We start from the raw sequence: 14674 nt of genomic DNA on the forward strand, positions 1-14674 counted from the left end.
ATGCTGAAGGACGGTGGTTTGAATCCCGGCATCCCATATGGTCCCCCTAGCCTGCCAGGTGTGATTTCTAAGCGCGAAGCCAGGAGGAACCCCTGAGCGCTGCCGGGTATGACCCAAAAACCAAAAGGGGGGGCAAAAACAACAAAACCTTAGAAATGGATTATTTGCTATTAGTAGTCATCTTGCTCTTTCTAGAAAAGTGTACCTCATTAGGAGAAAGTACCCAAGGAATAACATTTAAATGTAAGTACTTTGTACGTTTCTCATAGAGTTGTGGGTCAGGTTAGTTAGTTAAGCATCGTTTTAAAGTTAACTGTAGTATGAATATTGGTGTAGTGATTGGGTTGATTGGCTTAGGTGTCAGTACTTTATGGAATTAAAAAAAGTTGACATGTGGTTCAAATCTCACTTTTCTCTTAAGGGATGATAGCATTTTTACTCTGTTCAATTTTCTATGCATTAAATCATATTTGATTCTCACAACAGCCTTGCATGTTCTGGTTATTACTGTGTCCCCCTTTTAAAGGCGATTAAACTGAGACCAGGGAGATTTCAGAGCCATATCAAAGTGATCCAATTAGTACGCAATAAACTAGTAAGCTTGTTTAGTTAGCTGAGGGGCTGGGGGAACTCACACCCAGTGATGTTCAGCAGTTACTCCTGTTTCTGTACTTGAGGATCATTCCTGATGGTGCTTACAGACCTTAGGGCAGGGGTCTCAAACTCCGTACAACATTTTGTGGCCTGTGGCCAGCTTCCAAATATTGCAGTATTCGCTTACCGCATAAACGCAATAAAAATCGCATTAGTAAGAAAAAAAATCGAATTAAACATTCACATATCCCGAGCAGTTCCGTTCGGGGTATGCAAATGTTTAATGCGATTTTTTTCTTACTAATGCAATTTTTATTGCGAATATTCAGTAAGTGAATAATCGCGTATACTGTGCGCCTAGTGCAGACGTCATTTCCGCTGCTCTTGCCCGCTGTCCCTTGCATTATCAGAGGCCTAAGGAAGAGAAGGGAAAGAAGTTTATTACAGGGCCCGAAGAGATAGCACAGCGGCGTTTGCCTTGCAAGCAGCCGATCCAGGACCAAAGGTGGTTGGTTCGAATCCCGGCATCCCAAATGGTCCCCCGTGCCTGCCAGGAGCTATTTCTGAGCAGACAGCCAGGAGTAACCCCTGAGCAATGGCGGGTGTGGCCCAAAACCAAAAAAAAAAAGAAGTTTATTACAGAATTAGGTTTTGTCATACCTTTATCATGACTTCATCAAAGCCTGCAGTGAAGAGAAAGATTAATGACGAGCACAGACAATTTCAGGAAAAGTGGGAGGCGCAGTATTTCTTTGTTGAGCATAGGGGCATCCCCACATGTCTTATTTGCTCAGAGAAAGTTGCAGTGCACAAGGAATACAACTTGAAACGTCATTATTCAACTAAACATGCTGAGGAATGTGCAAAATATCAAGGAAATGAGAGAGCCAAGCGGGTTGCCAGTCTTAAACATGTCTAATGAGGCAACAAGATTTCTTCAAGAAAGCAACCAAAGAGAATGTTGCATCAGTCAAAGCTAGTTACATGGTTAGTGAGATGATTGCTAAGGCAGGGAAACCATTCGCAGAAGGAGAGTTTTGTTAAAAAATGCATGTTACAGGCTGCAAGTATTATCCGGAAAAGAAAAGTCAGTTTAGCAAAATCAGCCTTTCTGCCAACACCATGGCAGAGTGCATTTCAAGTGACATTTATCATCAACTGTGAGAAAGCCAAATGTTTTGATGCATACTCAGTTGCTCTTGACGAGGGCACAGATATAACAGACACTGTGCAGCTCACAATTTATGTCCGTGGTGTTGATTGCAATTTCGAATTGACAGAGGAGCTGCTCACAATAATTCCAATGCAATGCCAGGCCACTGCTATGAGATATTTTGACATCTGTGTGATGCCATTGAGAATGCAGGTTTGGGGGCCGGAGAGATAGCATGGAGGTAAGGCGTTTGCCTTTCATGCAGAAGGTCATCAGTTTGAATCCCGGCGTCCCATATGGTCCCCCCGTGCCTGCCAGGAGCAATTTCTGAGCATGGAGCCAGGAGTAACCCCTGAGCACTGCCGGGTGTGACCCAAAAACCACAAAAAAAAAAAAAAAAAAAAAAGAGAGAATGCAGGTTTGGGCCTGCGCTGTGGCGCTAGAGGTAAGGTACCTGCCTTGCCTGTGCTCGCCTAGGACGGACCGCGGTTTGATCCCCCAGCATCCCATATGGTCCCCCAAGACAGGAGCGACTTCTGAGCGCATAGCCAGGAGTAACCCTTGAGCGTCACCGGGTGTGGCCCAAAAACCAAAAAAAAAAAAAGAGAGAGAGAGAGAGAATGCAGGTTTGCCATGGAAGAGGTTTGTTGGAATAATAATCAATGGAGCACCATCGATGACAGGGAGGAAAAATGCACTGGTGGCACTTGTTCAAAAAAAAACTTGAAGAGGAGGGTATAGAGAAGGCCATTGCTCTTCACTGCATTATCCATCAGCAGGCCCTTTGCAGTAAATGCCTGCCATGTGACAATGTTATGTCTGGTGTTTGAAATGCATCAACCAAATCAGATCCAGGGCCTTAAAGCACAGGAGGTTCCGTGCTTTTTTCGAGGAAATGGAGTCAGAATATGGAGATGTGCTCTATTTCACCCAGGTATGTTGGCTCAGCAGGGGAAATGTCCTGAAAAGATTTTTTGAGTTGAGAGAAGTGGTGAAAGCCTTCGTGGAGAAGGATGGAAATGCTGTTTCTGAGTTGAGTCATCACAAATGGCTCATGGACTTAGCTTTTCTTGTTGACATCACACATAAGCTGAATGTACTAACAAAGATGTTACAAGGCCCGGGGCAGCTTATCAATGCTGCCTATGACAACGTGAGAGCATTCTCCACAAAACTTGTGTTATGGAAATCCCAGCTCTCTCAGACAAACCTTTGCCATTTCCCAGCATGCAAGGAACTTGTGGGTGAAGGCATACCATTCAGTGGTGAGAAATATGTTGATGCTATTTTTAAGCTAGAGAAGGAATTTGATCACAGATTTGCAGACTTCAAAAAGCACAGAGCCACTTTCCAAATTTTTGTGGACCCCTTTTCCTTTGATGTGCAAGATGCCCCTCCTGTGCTTCAAATGGAGCTCATTGACCTGCAATGCAACTCTGATCTCAAAGCCAAGTTCAGGGAGATTAGTGGAAAAGCAGACATGTATGTGCAGTTTTTGAGAGAATTGCCCCCCAGCTTCCCTGAGCTTTCCCGAATGTTCAAGCGCACCAGGTGCCTTTTTGGGAGCACATATTTGTGTGAAAAGTTATTCTCCACGTTGAACTTCAATAAGTCAAAGTACAGGTCTAGACTTAATGATGATCATCTTCAAGCCATACTGAGGGTCTCAACTGCTTCCTCTCTAAAGCCAAATGTGGTTCAGATTTGTAAGAAGAAGCGCTGTCAAGTCTCTGGCAGCAAGGAATAGGCAAAAGATGCCATGCTCAGAAGAACTGTTCATGATCTTCACTCAATGTTCTATTCATGTTCAGAAGAAATAATTAAAAACTGTTAATAATGACGTTTGAGGACTTTTTTTTTTTTTTTTTTTTTGTGAAATCCCTTATGCGGCCCTGCCTCACCCCGACTTTGCCTCCTGCGGCCCCCAGGTAAATTGAGTTTGAGACCCCTACCTTAGGGGATGCCAGGGATCAGACCTGGGTTGGCTATGTGCAAAGCAAGTGCCCTCCCTATTATACTCTGTAATCCAAAAAATTAATCTTAGGAATTTTGAAAAGATTCACCATGTTATCTCATATATTTCGGGAAACATGCCAGAGCTCTAAACTGGGTCAGCCACCTGTAAGGCAAACACTTTATCTTGTTCTCTCTTGGGACTCTGTCCTCTCTCCTCACTGATGTTTTCAGAAGACAGTGGATAGCAGCAAAAAGCATGCTTAAATCGTGAGGGACGGAGAACTAGTGCAAGGCTTAAGGTACTTAAGTGCCTTGAATGCCGCTGGTCCAGAAGAAATAACGTAAATGTGTTGCTTTCTGGTTCTGGGAATCAAATCCCTAGTCTCACATGCAAGTCAAATCATCAAATGTATACTGAACTTTTCCCCTTTGATACACTGAGAATGTTTTAAATTCAGGAACATTTCCACAGGATTCTCAACATTGGAGACTCAATTTTCACTGTTACTCCTCTCTCTGTGCTCAGGGGTCACAACTCTGGTGACCATATGAAGTGTTAAGGATTGAAACCAAGTCACCCGTATGCAAAACAAGCACCTTTTTTGTTTGTTTGTTTGTTTTGCTTTTGAATCACACCCGGTAGCGCTCAGGGGTTACTCCTGGCTTTATGTTTAGAAATTGCTCCTGGCATACTCGGGGAACCATATGGGATGCGGGGCTTCGAACCACTGTCGTTCTGCATGCGAGGCAAACACCTTGCATCCATGCTATCTCTCCAGCCCTGACATTTCTATTTTTAACACTGGCCAATTAACATGCCTCACAGTAGCATCAGCTCTCTTGGTTTGTCTCATCAACTCTTCATGTTTTTCATTTGATAGAGTGGAGCTCACTTTCTGACTTGGGTTAGACCAGTTTTTACCTCAGTAACTTTTTTCATTCTGAGCAGAAATCTGCCTCTTAATTTTCACTAGTCTTAGTCTTATTTTCTGGCACATGAGTGGAACCAGAGAAGTGGTGTAAGAACAAATAGCAAGGGGGTGGGCAGAGAGACAGCGTGGAGGTAGGGCATTTTCCTTGCATGTAGAAGGACAGTGGTTCAAATTCCGGCATCCCATATGGTCCCCTGAACCTGCCAGGAGCGATTTCTGAGCATGTAGAACCAGGAATAACCTCTGAGCGCCTCTAGGTGTGACCCAAAAACCAAAAAAAAAAGTGGTGTGAGTGTCATGTCAACTCACCATTCCTTTGTGGTTTAGCTTCCTATCAACAGAATATTTGATAGTCAAAATATAGTTCTTTATTTTGTGGTGCTGGGAACCAGCCCAGACCCTTGAGTGTAAAGACAAGTGCTCTAGCTCTGAATCACACCCTTAATTGATTTTATTTTTTATATCATGCCCAACCAGGCTCTAGGCTGCCTCTCAGCTTTTGGAGTTTGGGGGATGGAAGGAGCTAGGGGTTTATGATAGTTTTGGGGGCACTATTTAGTGCTTGGAATCAAACCTGGAACTCCTGCATGTAAAGTTTGTGCTGCAGCCCGTTGAGAGTTCTCTTCCCTGGACTCTAGTTTCAAAGGGATGTTCCTGATTTCTGTGTGATGCCGGGATTGATCCAAGCTCTCTTACCACTGAGTCATATCTCCATCTCTTATTTTTAGTAGCTTATTTTTTTTTAAGTATAGTTAAACACAAATAACTTATTTAGTGTATATAGTTGGATGGGTTTGTCAGTTTTGTTTTGGGGCTATACTTGCTGTGCTCAGGGATCACTCTTGGCAGGGCTTAGAAGAAGAAGGTCTTCTTCAATAGACCTTATATATATATATGGCACCCTTATCCCTTGGACTACCTCTCTGGCCCCATGCTACCCGTTTTGGGTAATTAGCATTTCTTTCACCAGATACTTGCCACTGTTGACATGCTGTCGTTGGTCTACTTGGAGCGAACAGCAGCCCTCCTGGTCTGGCCTTCTGTCATCTGTGTAGAGGGTGGTGAATTTGAACTATTAGCCAATCCCTAAATTCCAGTTAATAGTTTTGAAGTTACTGTATTTCAGTAAGATGTTATATTATTAGTAAGTGTTCATCACATAAAAAGGTGTCTGAAAAATAAAGTTTTAATTCTCAGGATGACTTAATGCAGGTCTGAAATAAATGCTTTTAGTGCAACGAAGTTACTTACTACTCAAAAAATACACTGCTCCTCCTTGGGACAGTTACTGACCCTCAATCTGAACAATTTCTGCAGAAGTACTTGATGCTTAGTTCAGTGAATTATCCTGCCTTCATCTTTGCATGCACTAGGGTGAGTAGGTCACTGAGGAGTGAAAAGCATCACCAGCAATGTGACTTTCATCCCTACTAAAGCACTTGCCCATAGACTTTGACTTTTCTGTTCACCACCATATACTCACTGCCTAGTATACCAGCATTGAAGTATTTGGTAATTAAGTGAATATAGAAATTGGTTGGAGCAATCAAAAAGGACAGCGGTAGGGCATTTGCCTTGCACATGGATAACCCAAGATGGACCTGGGTTCTATCCTTGGTGTCCCATATGGTTCCCCAAGCCAGGAATGATTTCTGAGCACAGAGTCAGGAGCTGGGTGTGACCCAAAAAACAAACAAAAAAAATAAAAGACTGACTTTACTGTTTGGCCCCTTTTAAAAAGTTACGATAGGAATGCCTAAGAGGTAAATTTGGTTTTTGTCCGCTATCCTTTATGAAAATGTTCTTAGTATAATCTTAAATATGTGAAGCAATGCACCACAGTTGACAATTGAATTGTGTATAGGATTTTGTTTTGTTTTGTTTTGTTTTTGGGCCACACCTGGTGACCCTCAGGGGTTACTCCTGTCTATGTGCTTAGAAATCACTCCTGGCTTGGGGAACCATATGGAATGCGTTACCCCTTGTGCCACTGCTCTGGCCCCTATATATAGGACATTTTTTTTAAATTTGGGGGCAGGAGCAATAGCATAGTGGGTGGTAGGGCATCGCCTTGCACGTGGTTAACCCGAGTTCAATCCCCAGCGGTCCTTCGAGCTTGCCAGGAGTAATTTCTGAACACGGAGCCAGGAAGTAACCTCGAACACTGCTAGCTGTGGCCCCAAACCCTTAAAATTTGAAGGGGGCTCATTTCATTTGAGGTTAGTTTTCCTTATCAACCATATCACACCTTTTCTTAACTTTACCCTTCAGAGTGAACTACTGTCGTTAAGATCTAGACTTGTTCCAAAGGCATTGATGCGTATGTATGTACGTGTGCACAAGCAGATCATCTGCCATGGTCAAATCAATGGTGCATTTTTGTGTTAACATACAATTTTAAAAAGGATAGGGCCGGAGCAATAGCACACGGCTAGCTCCCGGGCGCCCCATATGGTCCCCCAAGCCGAATGTGGCAAAAAAAAAAAGTTTAAAATTACAACATTTATTTATAAGCAGAGGGGTCTTTGAAATTGGAGATGGATACCAGTTATTATTTCTATAATGCGGTCCAGTAGATCTGAGCATCTTTTATTATTGTTTTTTGGGGGGTCACATCGGTGGTACTCAGGGCTTACTCCTGGCTCTGCACTCAGGAATTCATACTGCCAGTGCCTTGGGTACCAGATGGGGTGCCAGGGATTGAACTCATGTTGACTGCATGCAAGGCAAGGGCTCTCCTTGCTGTCCTATCATTTTGGCCCCTTAGTATCAGTAAGCTAGAAAAAAGTGCAGGGAAGCTATAGACTGGAGGTAGTCCCGTGGTGAAGGGACATGTGGGCAGTTTCAGGATGCCCAGAAAATTTTAAAAAGTGTTTGGAGGCTGGGTTAAAGCTTCAATAATACAGTTTTGTTCCTATGCCAACATGGTTACCTATGTTATTAATTCTGTAAAGGCAGTTTCAAACTTTTCTATATTGATCAATGGTCTAAAAGACTTGACTCATCTTGAAGCAGTTGACTTGGGCAAGAGAGAGTCAAAAGGTTCGAAGCACATGGGTACACATGGGTGGCAGTAAGCACTTGCGGGGTGTGGCCCAAAAGCCCCCGAGCCCAGTTTACTCAGTTTGGGCTCCACCAGTTTGAATGGGCTTTCCCTTGATACTTTCAGGATGTATTTAGAGGAAGTGGGTGTGGGAGTTGTGAACTTCTTAATTTTGAGTTTTTGCCTAATTCTACTGGAATTCATCTTTCCTTTAAGAAAAGATTCGGGGGCCGGGCGGTGGCGCTAGAGGTAAGGTGCCTGCCTTGCCTGCGCTAGCCTAGGACGGACCGCGGTTCGATCCCCCGGCGTCCCATATGGTCCCCCAAGCCAGGAGTGACTTCTGAGCACATAGCCAGGAGTAACCCCTGAGCGTCACCGGGTGTGGCCCAAAAACCAAAAAAAAAAAAAAAAAAAAGAAAGAAAAGATTCACTGGTTTTTGCACTTTCTTTGCCTAACATAGTGATCAGTGTTGGTTGAATTGTATTAGAGAATATAATTGTTTTAATTTTGGAATTTAAATCAGTTATAATTTATGGTTATAGATAGTTGTGAGACGAAGGTTTTAATTATGTGGACATGTATCTTGCAGGAGAAAATCCTTTTGTCTTGGTTTATTTGGGAAAACAAAACCTGAAATTACTTTCTTTACCTTCTGTGAGCTGTTACTTGAATAGTGGTCTTAAAAATAAATTTGTTTCCGTGTACGTGCTTATTTCCTATACTACATAGCGCTTGAGCTCTGCCCCTGCGCTGTACTCTTGGCCCCTGGATGAAATTACTTTTGTTCTGTGTCTTCTGGAATGGGCACTGGCAGTCCCACAGCACCGGTTTCTGATCAGTCCTTATTCCTCCAGCATGAACCAGAACATCATCGCCTCCCTCTTTCCCATTTTCATGTCTTGACTTCCTTGAAAATGGAAAGTTTGCCATCTAGGTAGAAAAACTTAGTGATCTTGATCTTTCTCTCTCTCTCTTTTTTTTTTTTTTTGTTTTTGTTTTTTTTTTGGTTTTTGAGCCACACCCGGCGGTGCTCAGGGGTTACTCCTGGCTGTCTGCTCAGAAATAGCTCCTGGCAGGCACGGGGGACCATATGAGACACCGGGATTCAAACCAACCACCTTTGGTCCTGGATTGGCTGCTTGCAAGGCAAACGCCACTGTGCTATCTCTCCGGGCCCGATCTCTCATTTTTGTGACTCATACAACTGTGTGTGTGTGTGTGTGTGTGTGTGTGTGTGTGTGTGTGTGTGTGTGTGTGTGTGTGTTGTTTTGCAATGTCTGCATATAGGTTTTTAGAAATTAGGATTGGTGGGCTCTCAGAAATGAGGATTATTTTATAAATGTAACATTCTTATTGGGACTTCAATTTCTTTCTTCCCAAAGTCTCTTTTGGAAAAGTTTTTGATCCCCAATGCAATGTCTGCATATGGGTTTTTAGAAATTAGGATTGGTGGGCTCTCAGAAATGAGGATTATTTTATAAATGTAACATTCTTATTGGGACTTCACTTTCTTTCTTCCCAAAGTCTCTTTTGGAAAAGTTTTTGATTCCCAATGCTTCACAACCTGAGAGCAAAGTCTTCTATTTGAAAATGAAAGGGGACTACTACCGTTACTTGGCAGAAGTTGCTGCTGGTGACGACAAGAAAGGTATGTTGGGTGGAGTGGTTTGGAGTAATGGGGTGTGGAGAGGATTCTTAAATCTGGATTGAGAGAAATTTTGAGTCAGCAATGGCAAATTGCTATCTATTGCCTAAAAATTGCTGCTTAAAACATGCTGCAGGGAATAGGAAGATATTGGGCATAGGGAAGTAACCAAGTGTCGCCCTCAGTACAAACTAATTTCAAATACAAGATGGACTGGAGGCTGCTTGGATGTGGCCACCAGTACTATATGTGGTTCCCTGAGTATAGCCAGGTATGGCTCTTTCAAAAACCCCAAATAGTAACAAGAATAATAGTAAATTTTAAAGTGGTGACCAGTGGCTTAGTGATATTATTCCACAAAAAGCTGCTTTGTTATATTAGCCTCACACTCAGTAACAGTTGGCACAACTTAGTATTTCAGGGGATATTGTTGCATATAAAATATTTGATTCGAGGGTTTAGGGTGTAGTGCAGACCCAAAATAAGTACATTTTGTTTTGTCTCATCATCCAGGAATTGTGGATCAGTCACAACAAGCGTACCAAGAAGCTTTTGAAATCAGTAAAAAGGAAATGCAGCCAACACATCCCATCAGATTGGGTCTGGCCCTTAACTTCTCTGTGTTCTATTACGAGATTCTGAACTCCCCGGAGAAAGCCTGCTCTCTTGCAAAGACAGTATGTATATTGCCACTTAGTTATGAACTTGGAAATTCTTGTTACTTGAGCTCTGAAACATGCTTTTCATCCTAGGCTTTTGATGAAGCCATTGCTGAGCTTGATACATTAAGTGAAGAATCCTACAAAGACAGCACGCTAATAATGCAGTTACTGAGAGACAACTTGACAGTAAGTCCATGTGGCAATCTTCAATGGTTGATAAGGCTGGAATGGCTTTATAGACAAAGATTTCTGGTCTGTCTTAATACACCATCTGTAGGCCAACAAGGCAGTACAGTGGTGATTAAGAAGCTTCCTGTGTTCAGAGCTAACCCACATTAGTCCTGAGTACCACATGAGCCACAGAAACCCCCAAATCAAGAAAAAACAAAATACATACTGTTAAAACTGTGAGGAAAATACATAGCTCTTGGGGGGTGGGGGTGTCCATAACCGTGGTACTCGGGTTACCCTGGCTCTGTGCTCAGAAATTGCTCCCGGCAGGCTCAGGGGACTGTATGGGATGCTAGGGATCAAACCCAGGTCCTATCCTAGGTCAGCTGCGTGCAAGGCCAACACCCTACCTTTGTGCTATTGCTTCAGACCCAACACATAGCTCTTGTATGTTTCTCTTTTCTAGGGCTTGTAATCATATCACCATTTTATTTTTCATTTTAGTTTAATTCGATTTCTTTTTTATTTTTATTCTTATTTTTTGGCCACACTCAGTGGCACTCTAGTGTTAGTGTTACTTCTGGCTTTGTGCTCAGAAGTCACTCCTGGCAGGTTCAGGGAACCAGAAGGGATGCCGGGAATCAAATCTGCATTCATCCCGGGTCAGGCGCATGCAAGACAAATACCATGCCTCTGTGCTATCACTCTGGCCCCAATTCTATTTCTATTTTAGAGTTAAATGACTTATACGTTTTCTCCATATTGATATATACGGGGGGTGTTGATAACTTGAAATCAGGTGCCAACATAATGCTTGAATTGGGGGGGTGTTTTATTTTTTGTTTGGGAACCATACTCAGGGATTGAACTCATCAGATCAGCCTCATGGAAGGCAAGCTCTCCTTAGCAGCTGCATGGTCACTGATTCTGTGGTTTGGTTTTGTTTATTTGAATTGGGAAATATACAATATATACATACTACATATTATTGATGTGATTCTAGTCCCATCGTCTTTTCCATTCATTTAAAATGGTTTTATTGGGTCACACGTGGCAGTGTCCTAGCCTAGCTCTGCCCTACCAGCTTTAAATAGACTTGAAACTTGAAGTTGACTGTTTTGGGGTCAGAGGACTAGGGCACTTGAGTACCATGGATAGAGCACTTGCCTTGCATGCAGCTGACCTGACCCAAGGTTGATCCCCAGCATATCCCATAGGGTCTCTGACTGCCAGGACTGACCCCTGAGCATTACCAAGTATGCCCCCCCCCCAAAAAAAAAAAAAGGGCAAAATAAAAAAAGATTTTTAGATTGCTTGGTGCCAGGTAAAGGACTGGGAATAAAGATTTTTAATCTACTGCTATTGGGTTTTATTAACTTTAGAGGCTTTTTTGGGTGTTTGTTTGTTTGTTTGTTTGTTTTCTGGTTTGGATTTTAGATCTCTCTCGGGGGTGCTCGAGTTACTTCTGACTCTGATTTCAAGAGTCATTCCTGACAGGTTCTGGAGGCTCTATGGGATGCCAGCGATCTAACCCGGTATTGCCGTGTGTGAGACAGATGCCCTGCCCATAGTACTGTATCTCTGGCTCCAATATAGAAATTTCTTTTAGAGATCATATAACATTGCTCCTCTTTCAGCTTTATTATTCTCTGTTAATTTTCTGTAAATCAGTTCTACGTTCTAAAATAATTTCAAAAGAGCCAGCACAGTGGTATGGTGCTTGCCTTACATGCAACCCGACCCAGTTTGATCGCCAGTGACCCGTATGGTCGGTCCCCTGAACACTGCCAGGAATGATTCCTGAGTGCAGAGATAGGAGTAACCCCTGAGTAAACCCTGCTGGGTTTGGTTTTCCCCTCCCCACCCAAAAAACCCCTAAAGTATTCTCAACAATTAGGTTTTAGTTTTGAAATAATCACGAAGCACTTGGAATCACTTTTCAAAGTATAAGTATGAGCATCCAACAAGCTTTGGGCACTCGTGCTCTGTATGCTGGTACCTACGGTTTCTTTTGTGGCATCACCTGGTTCTGTAGCCCCTGAGCACTGCTGGGCATGGCCCCTCAAACAAATAACGATGTCAGGTGCTTTTCTTAGGAATCTGATAGAATACTAAATAAATGTTATCAAATGAAAATTTTGTACCTGGTTTTTAATTTTGAGAACTTTTTTGCATGTTTGAAGTAATGAGATACCATTCTCGTTCTAGAGGAAGAACTGGAGACAGTAACTGCTATCTGACCTTCCCTTTTTGAGGGGCATGAACTGCTCTGTGTGGGCATGGGTGAGGGGAGCGGTGCCAGGGGTCTGACCTAACGCCACACACTGGAAGGAGCATGAGCACTGCCACTGACCTACATTCCTGGCCAGTGCTTTCACTTTCACAAAACCTTTCCATTCAAAAAGGGGTCATATTTTACATTCTGGTACTTGGCTGGCATAGATCTTGCGAACCCTTCCCAACAGAAATGTGCTGAGAAGTCTTTTCCTTCTTTCTCCAGTTGTGGACATCGGATACCCAAGGCGATGAAGCTGAAGCAGGAGAAGGAGGGGAAAATTAACCGGCCTTCCAACTTTTGTCTGCCTCATTCTAAAACTTACATAGTAGACCATTTGTCATCCATGCTGTCCCACAAATAGTTTTTTGTTTACGATTTATGACAGGTTTATGTTACTTCTATTTGAATTTCTATATTTCCCATGTGGTTTTTATGTTTATTATTAGGGGAGTAGAGCCAGTTAACATTTAGGGAGTTCTCTGTTTTTCATCTTAAGGTGGCCAATATGGGGATGTGGAATTTTTATACAAGTTATAAATGTTTGGCATAGTACTTTTGGTACATTGTGGCTTCACGGGAGCCAGAGTTAAAACTGCTTCCATGTGTAAGCAAAGAAAACTGCCTTCATATTGGTTTGTCCTGGTGGGGAATTAAAAGGGAGAATTGGTTCCAGTCACAAGTGTAGTTCGTATGGGTACTTTAAGGTTTGGAGCTGTAGTAAAACGCGATTCTCTCATGGATATTGCATGTGGGACCATGTGTGTCTATGGGTGGCTGAACCTCTGCACACCCTTGCTCCAGCTGCAGAAGTATCTCTAGACAAAGTTGTGACCCAATTTACTCTGGATAAGGGCAGAAACGGTTCACATTCCATTATTTGTAAAGTTACCTGCTGTTTGCTCTCATTATTTTTGCTACACACATTTTATTTGTATTTAAATGTTTTAGGCAACCTAAGAACAAATGTACAAGTAAAGATGCAGTAAAAATGAATTGCTTGATATCCATGGCTTCATGTATGTCAAGCATAGCAAACAAAACTCAATGTATTTAACTTTTGTAGGGTTTTTTTTTTTTTTTTTTGCTTTTGTGATTTTTTTTTTTTTGATACTTGCCTAACATGCATGTGCTGTAAAAATAGTTAACAGGGAAATAACTTGAGATGACGGCTAGCTTTGTTTAATGTCTTATGAAATTTTCATGAACAATCCAAGCATAATTGTTAAGAACACGTGTATTAAGTTCATGTAAGTGGAATAAAAGTTTTATGAATGGACTTTTCAACTACTTTCTCTACAAGCTTTTCATGTAAATTAGTCTCGGTTCTGAAACTTCTCTAAAGGAAATTGTGCATTTTTGGAAATTATTTCCTATTCCCTTTTGGCAGCTAATGGGATTTTACCAAGTTTCAATACAAAGTTTATCGTAACAAAATACTACTAATACTAATATTACTACTGTTCCCAACCACGTCCCATAATAATTCTACCCCTCTTGAGGAAAAAGAGACTTGTTTTGTTTTGTTTTCAGGGACAGAGGGGACTCATTGGAAAAAGTAATGTGTTCCATTTACAGTTTTTGGTGTGGGATTTTCTAACCTAGGAGGCCACAATGTTCTGGCCCATCTCGACAATGGGTAGCATCAGCTAAGTCTTGTGCTTCCAGGTCACTTTTGTTTTAAGAATTTCTTGATAACTCTTCCAAGCCTGCCTTCAATCTTGATCCTTTATTCCCTCTGTTTTGGGGTGCACAGGATTACCTTTTTGAGCCTTTGTCTTGTCACCAACCATTCCTATTTGGTGGCCGTGTACTTGGAGAAAAGGCCGCATGATCTTTCTGGCTCCACTCAGTGTCTAAGGATACCCTGCTTTCCTTTGCTTGCATCCCACGAACTATTTCCCCCCTCCTATTACCGCAGCAGATCTCTCCTTAGTTGACGAGATCGTGTTTATCTCCCTGTAAACTCGCCCTATCCTGGATGGTCTGTCATTGTCTGCCTTCAACTCCCCCACCCCCTCCACTTTAAATAATGATGGGGCTAAATTATTCCCAAAGCTCACCCTACTGACTGTTTCCTCAGTACCTTGCAGAAAACACCAAACAAAAATACATTTTAAAGAGGTGTATTTTTTTTTTTTTTCGTTTAGAATGTAAGCTCCTCAAGAGCAGGGACATTGTTTTCTGTATGTTCTTTTGTGCCTAGTACACTGTAAATGCTCAATAAATATTGATGATGGGA

At 42.3% G+C, this 14674-nt stretch overlaps 1 protein-coding gene across 1 annotated transcript in view; it reads left to right on the forward strand.

Moving 5' to 3' along the window:
* The window catches only part of YWHAZ (tyrosine 3-monooxygenase/tryptophan 5-monooxygenase activation protein zeta), a 34002-nt gene extending 19328 nt beyond the window's left edge, over positions 1 to 14674 (forward strand). Inside the window, exons 2-5 of the mRNA XM_049773925.1 lie at positions 9204 to 9327; positions 9838 to 10001; positions 10077 to 10172; positions 12658 to 14674. Of these exons, the coding sequence (XP_049629882.1) occupies positions 9204 to 9327; positions 9838 to 10001; positions 10077 to 10172; positions 12658 to 12717 (444 nt within the window). The 3' untranslated portion in view covers positions 12718 to 14674. The remainder of the gene's footprint in view (positions 1 to 9203; positions 9328 to 9837; positions 10002 to 10076; positions 10173 to 12657) is intronic.

This window comes from Suncus etruscus, chromosome 5, assembly GCF_024139225.1.
Source record: "Suncus etruscus isolate mSunEtr1 chromosome 5, mSunEtr1.pri.cur, whole genome shotgun sequence".
In the NCBI taxonomy this organism is placed as follows: Eukaryota; Metazoa; Chordata; class Mammalia; order Eulipotyphla; family Soricidae; genus Suncus; species Suncus etruscus.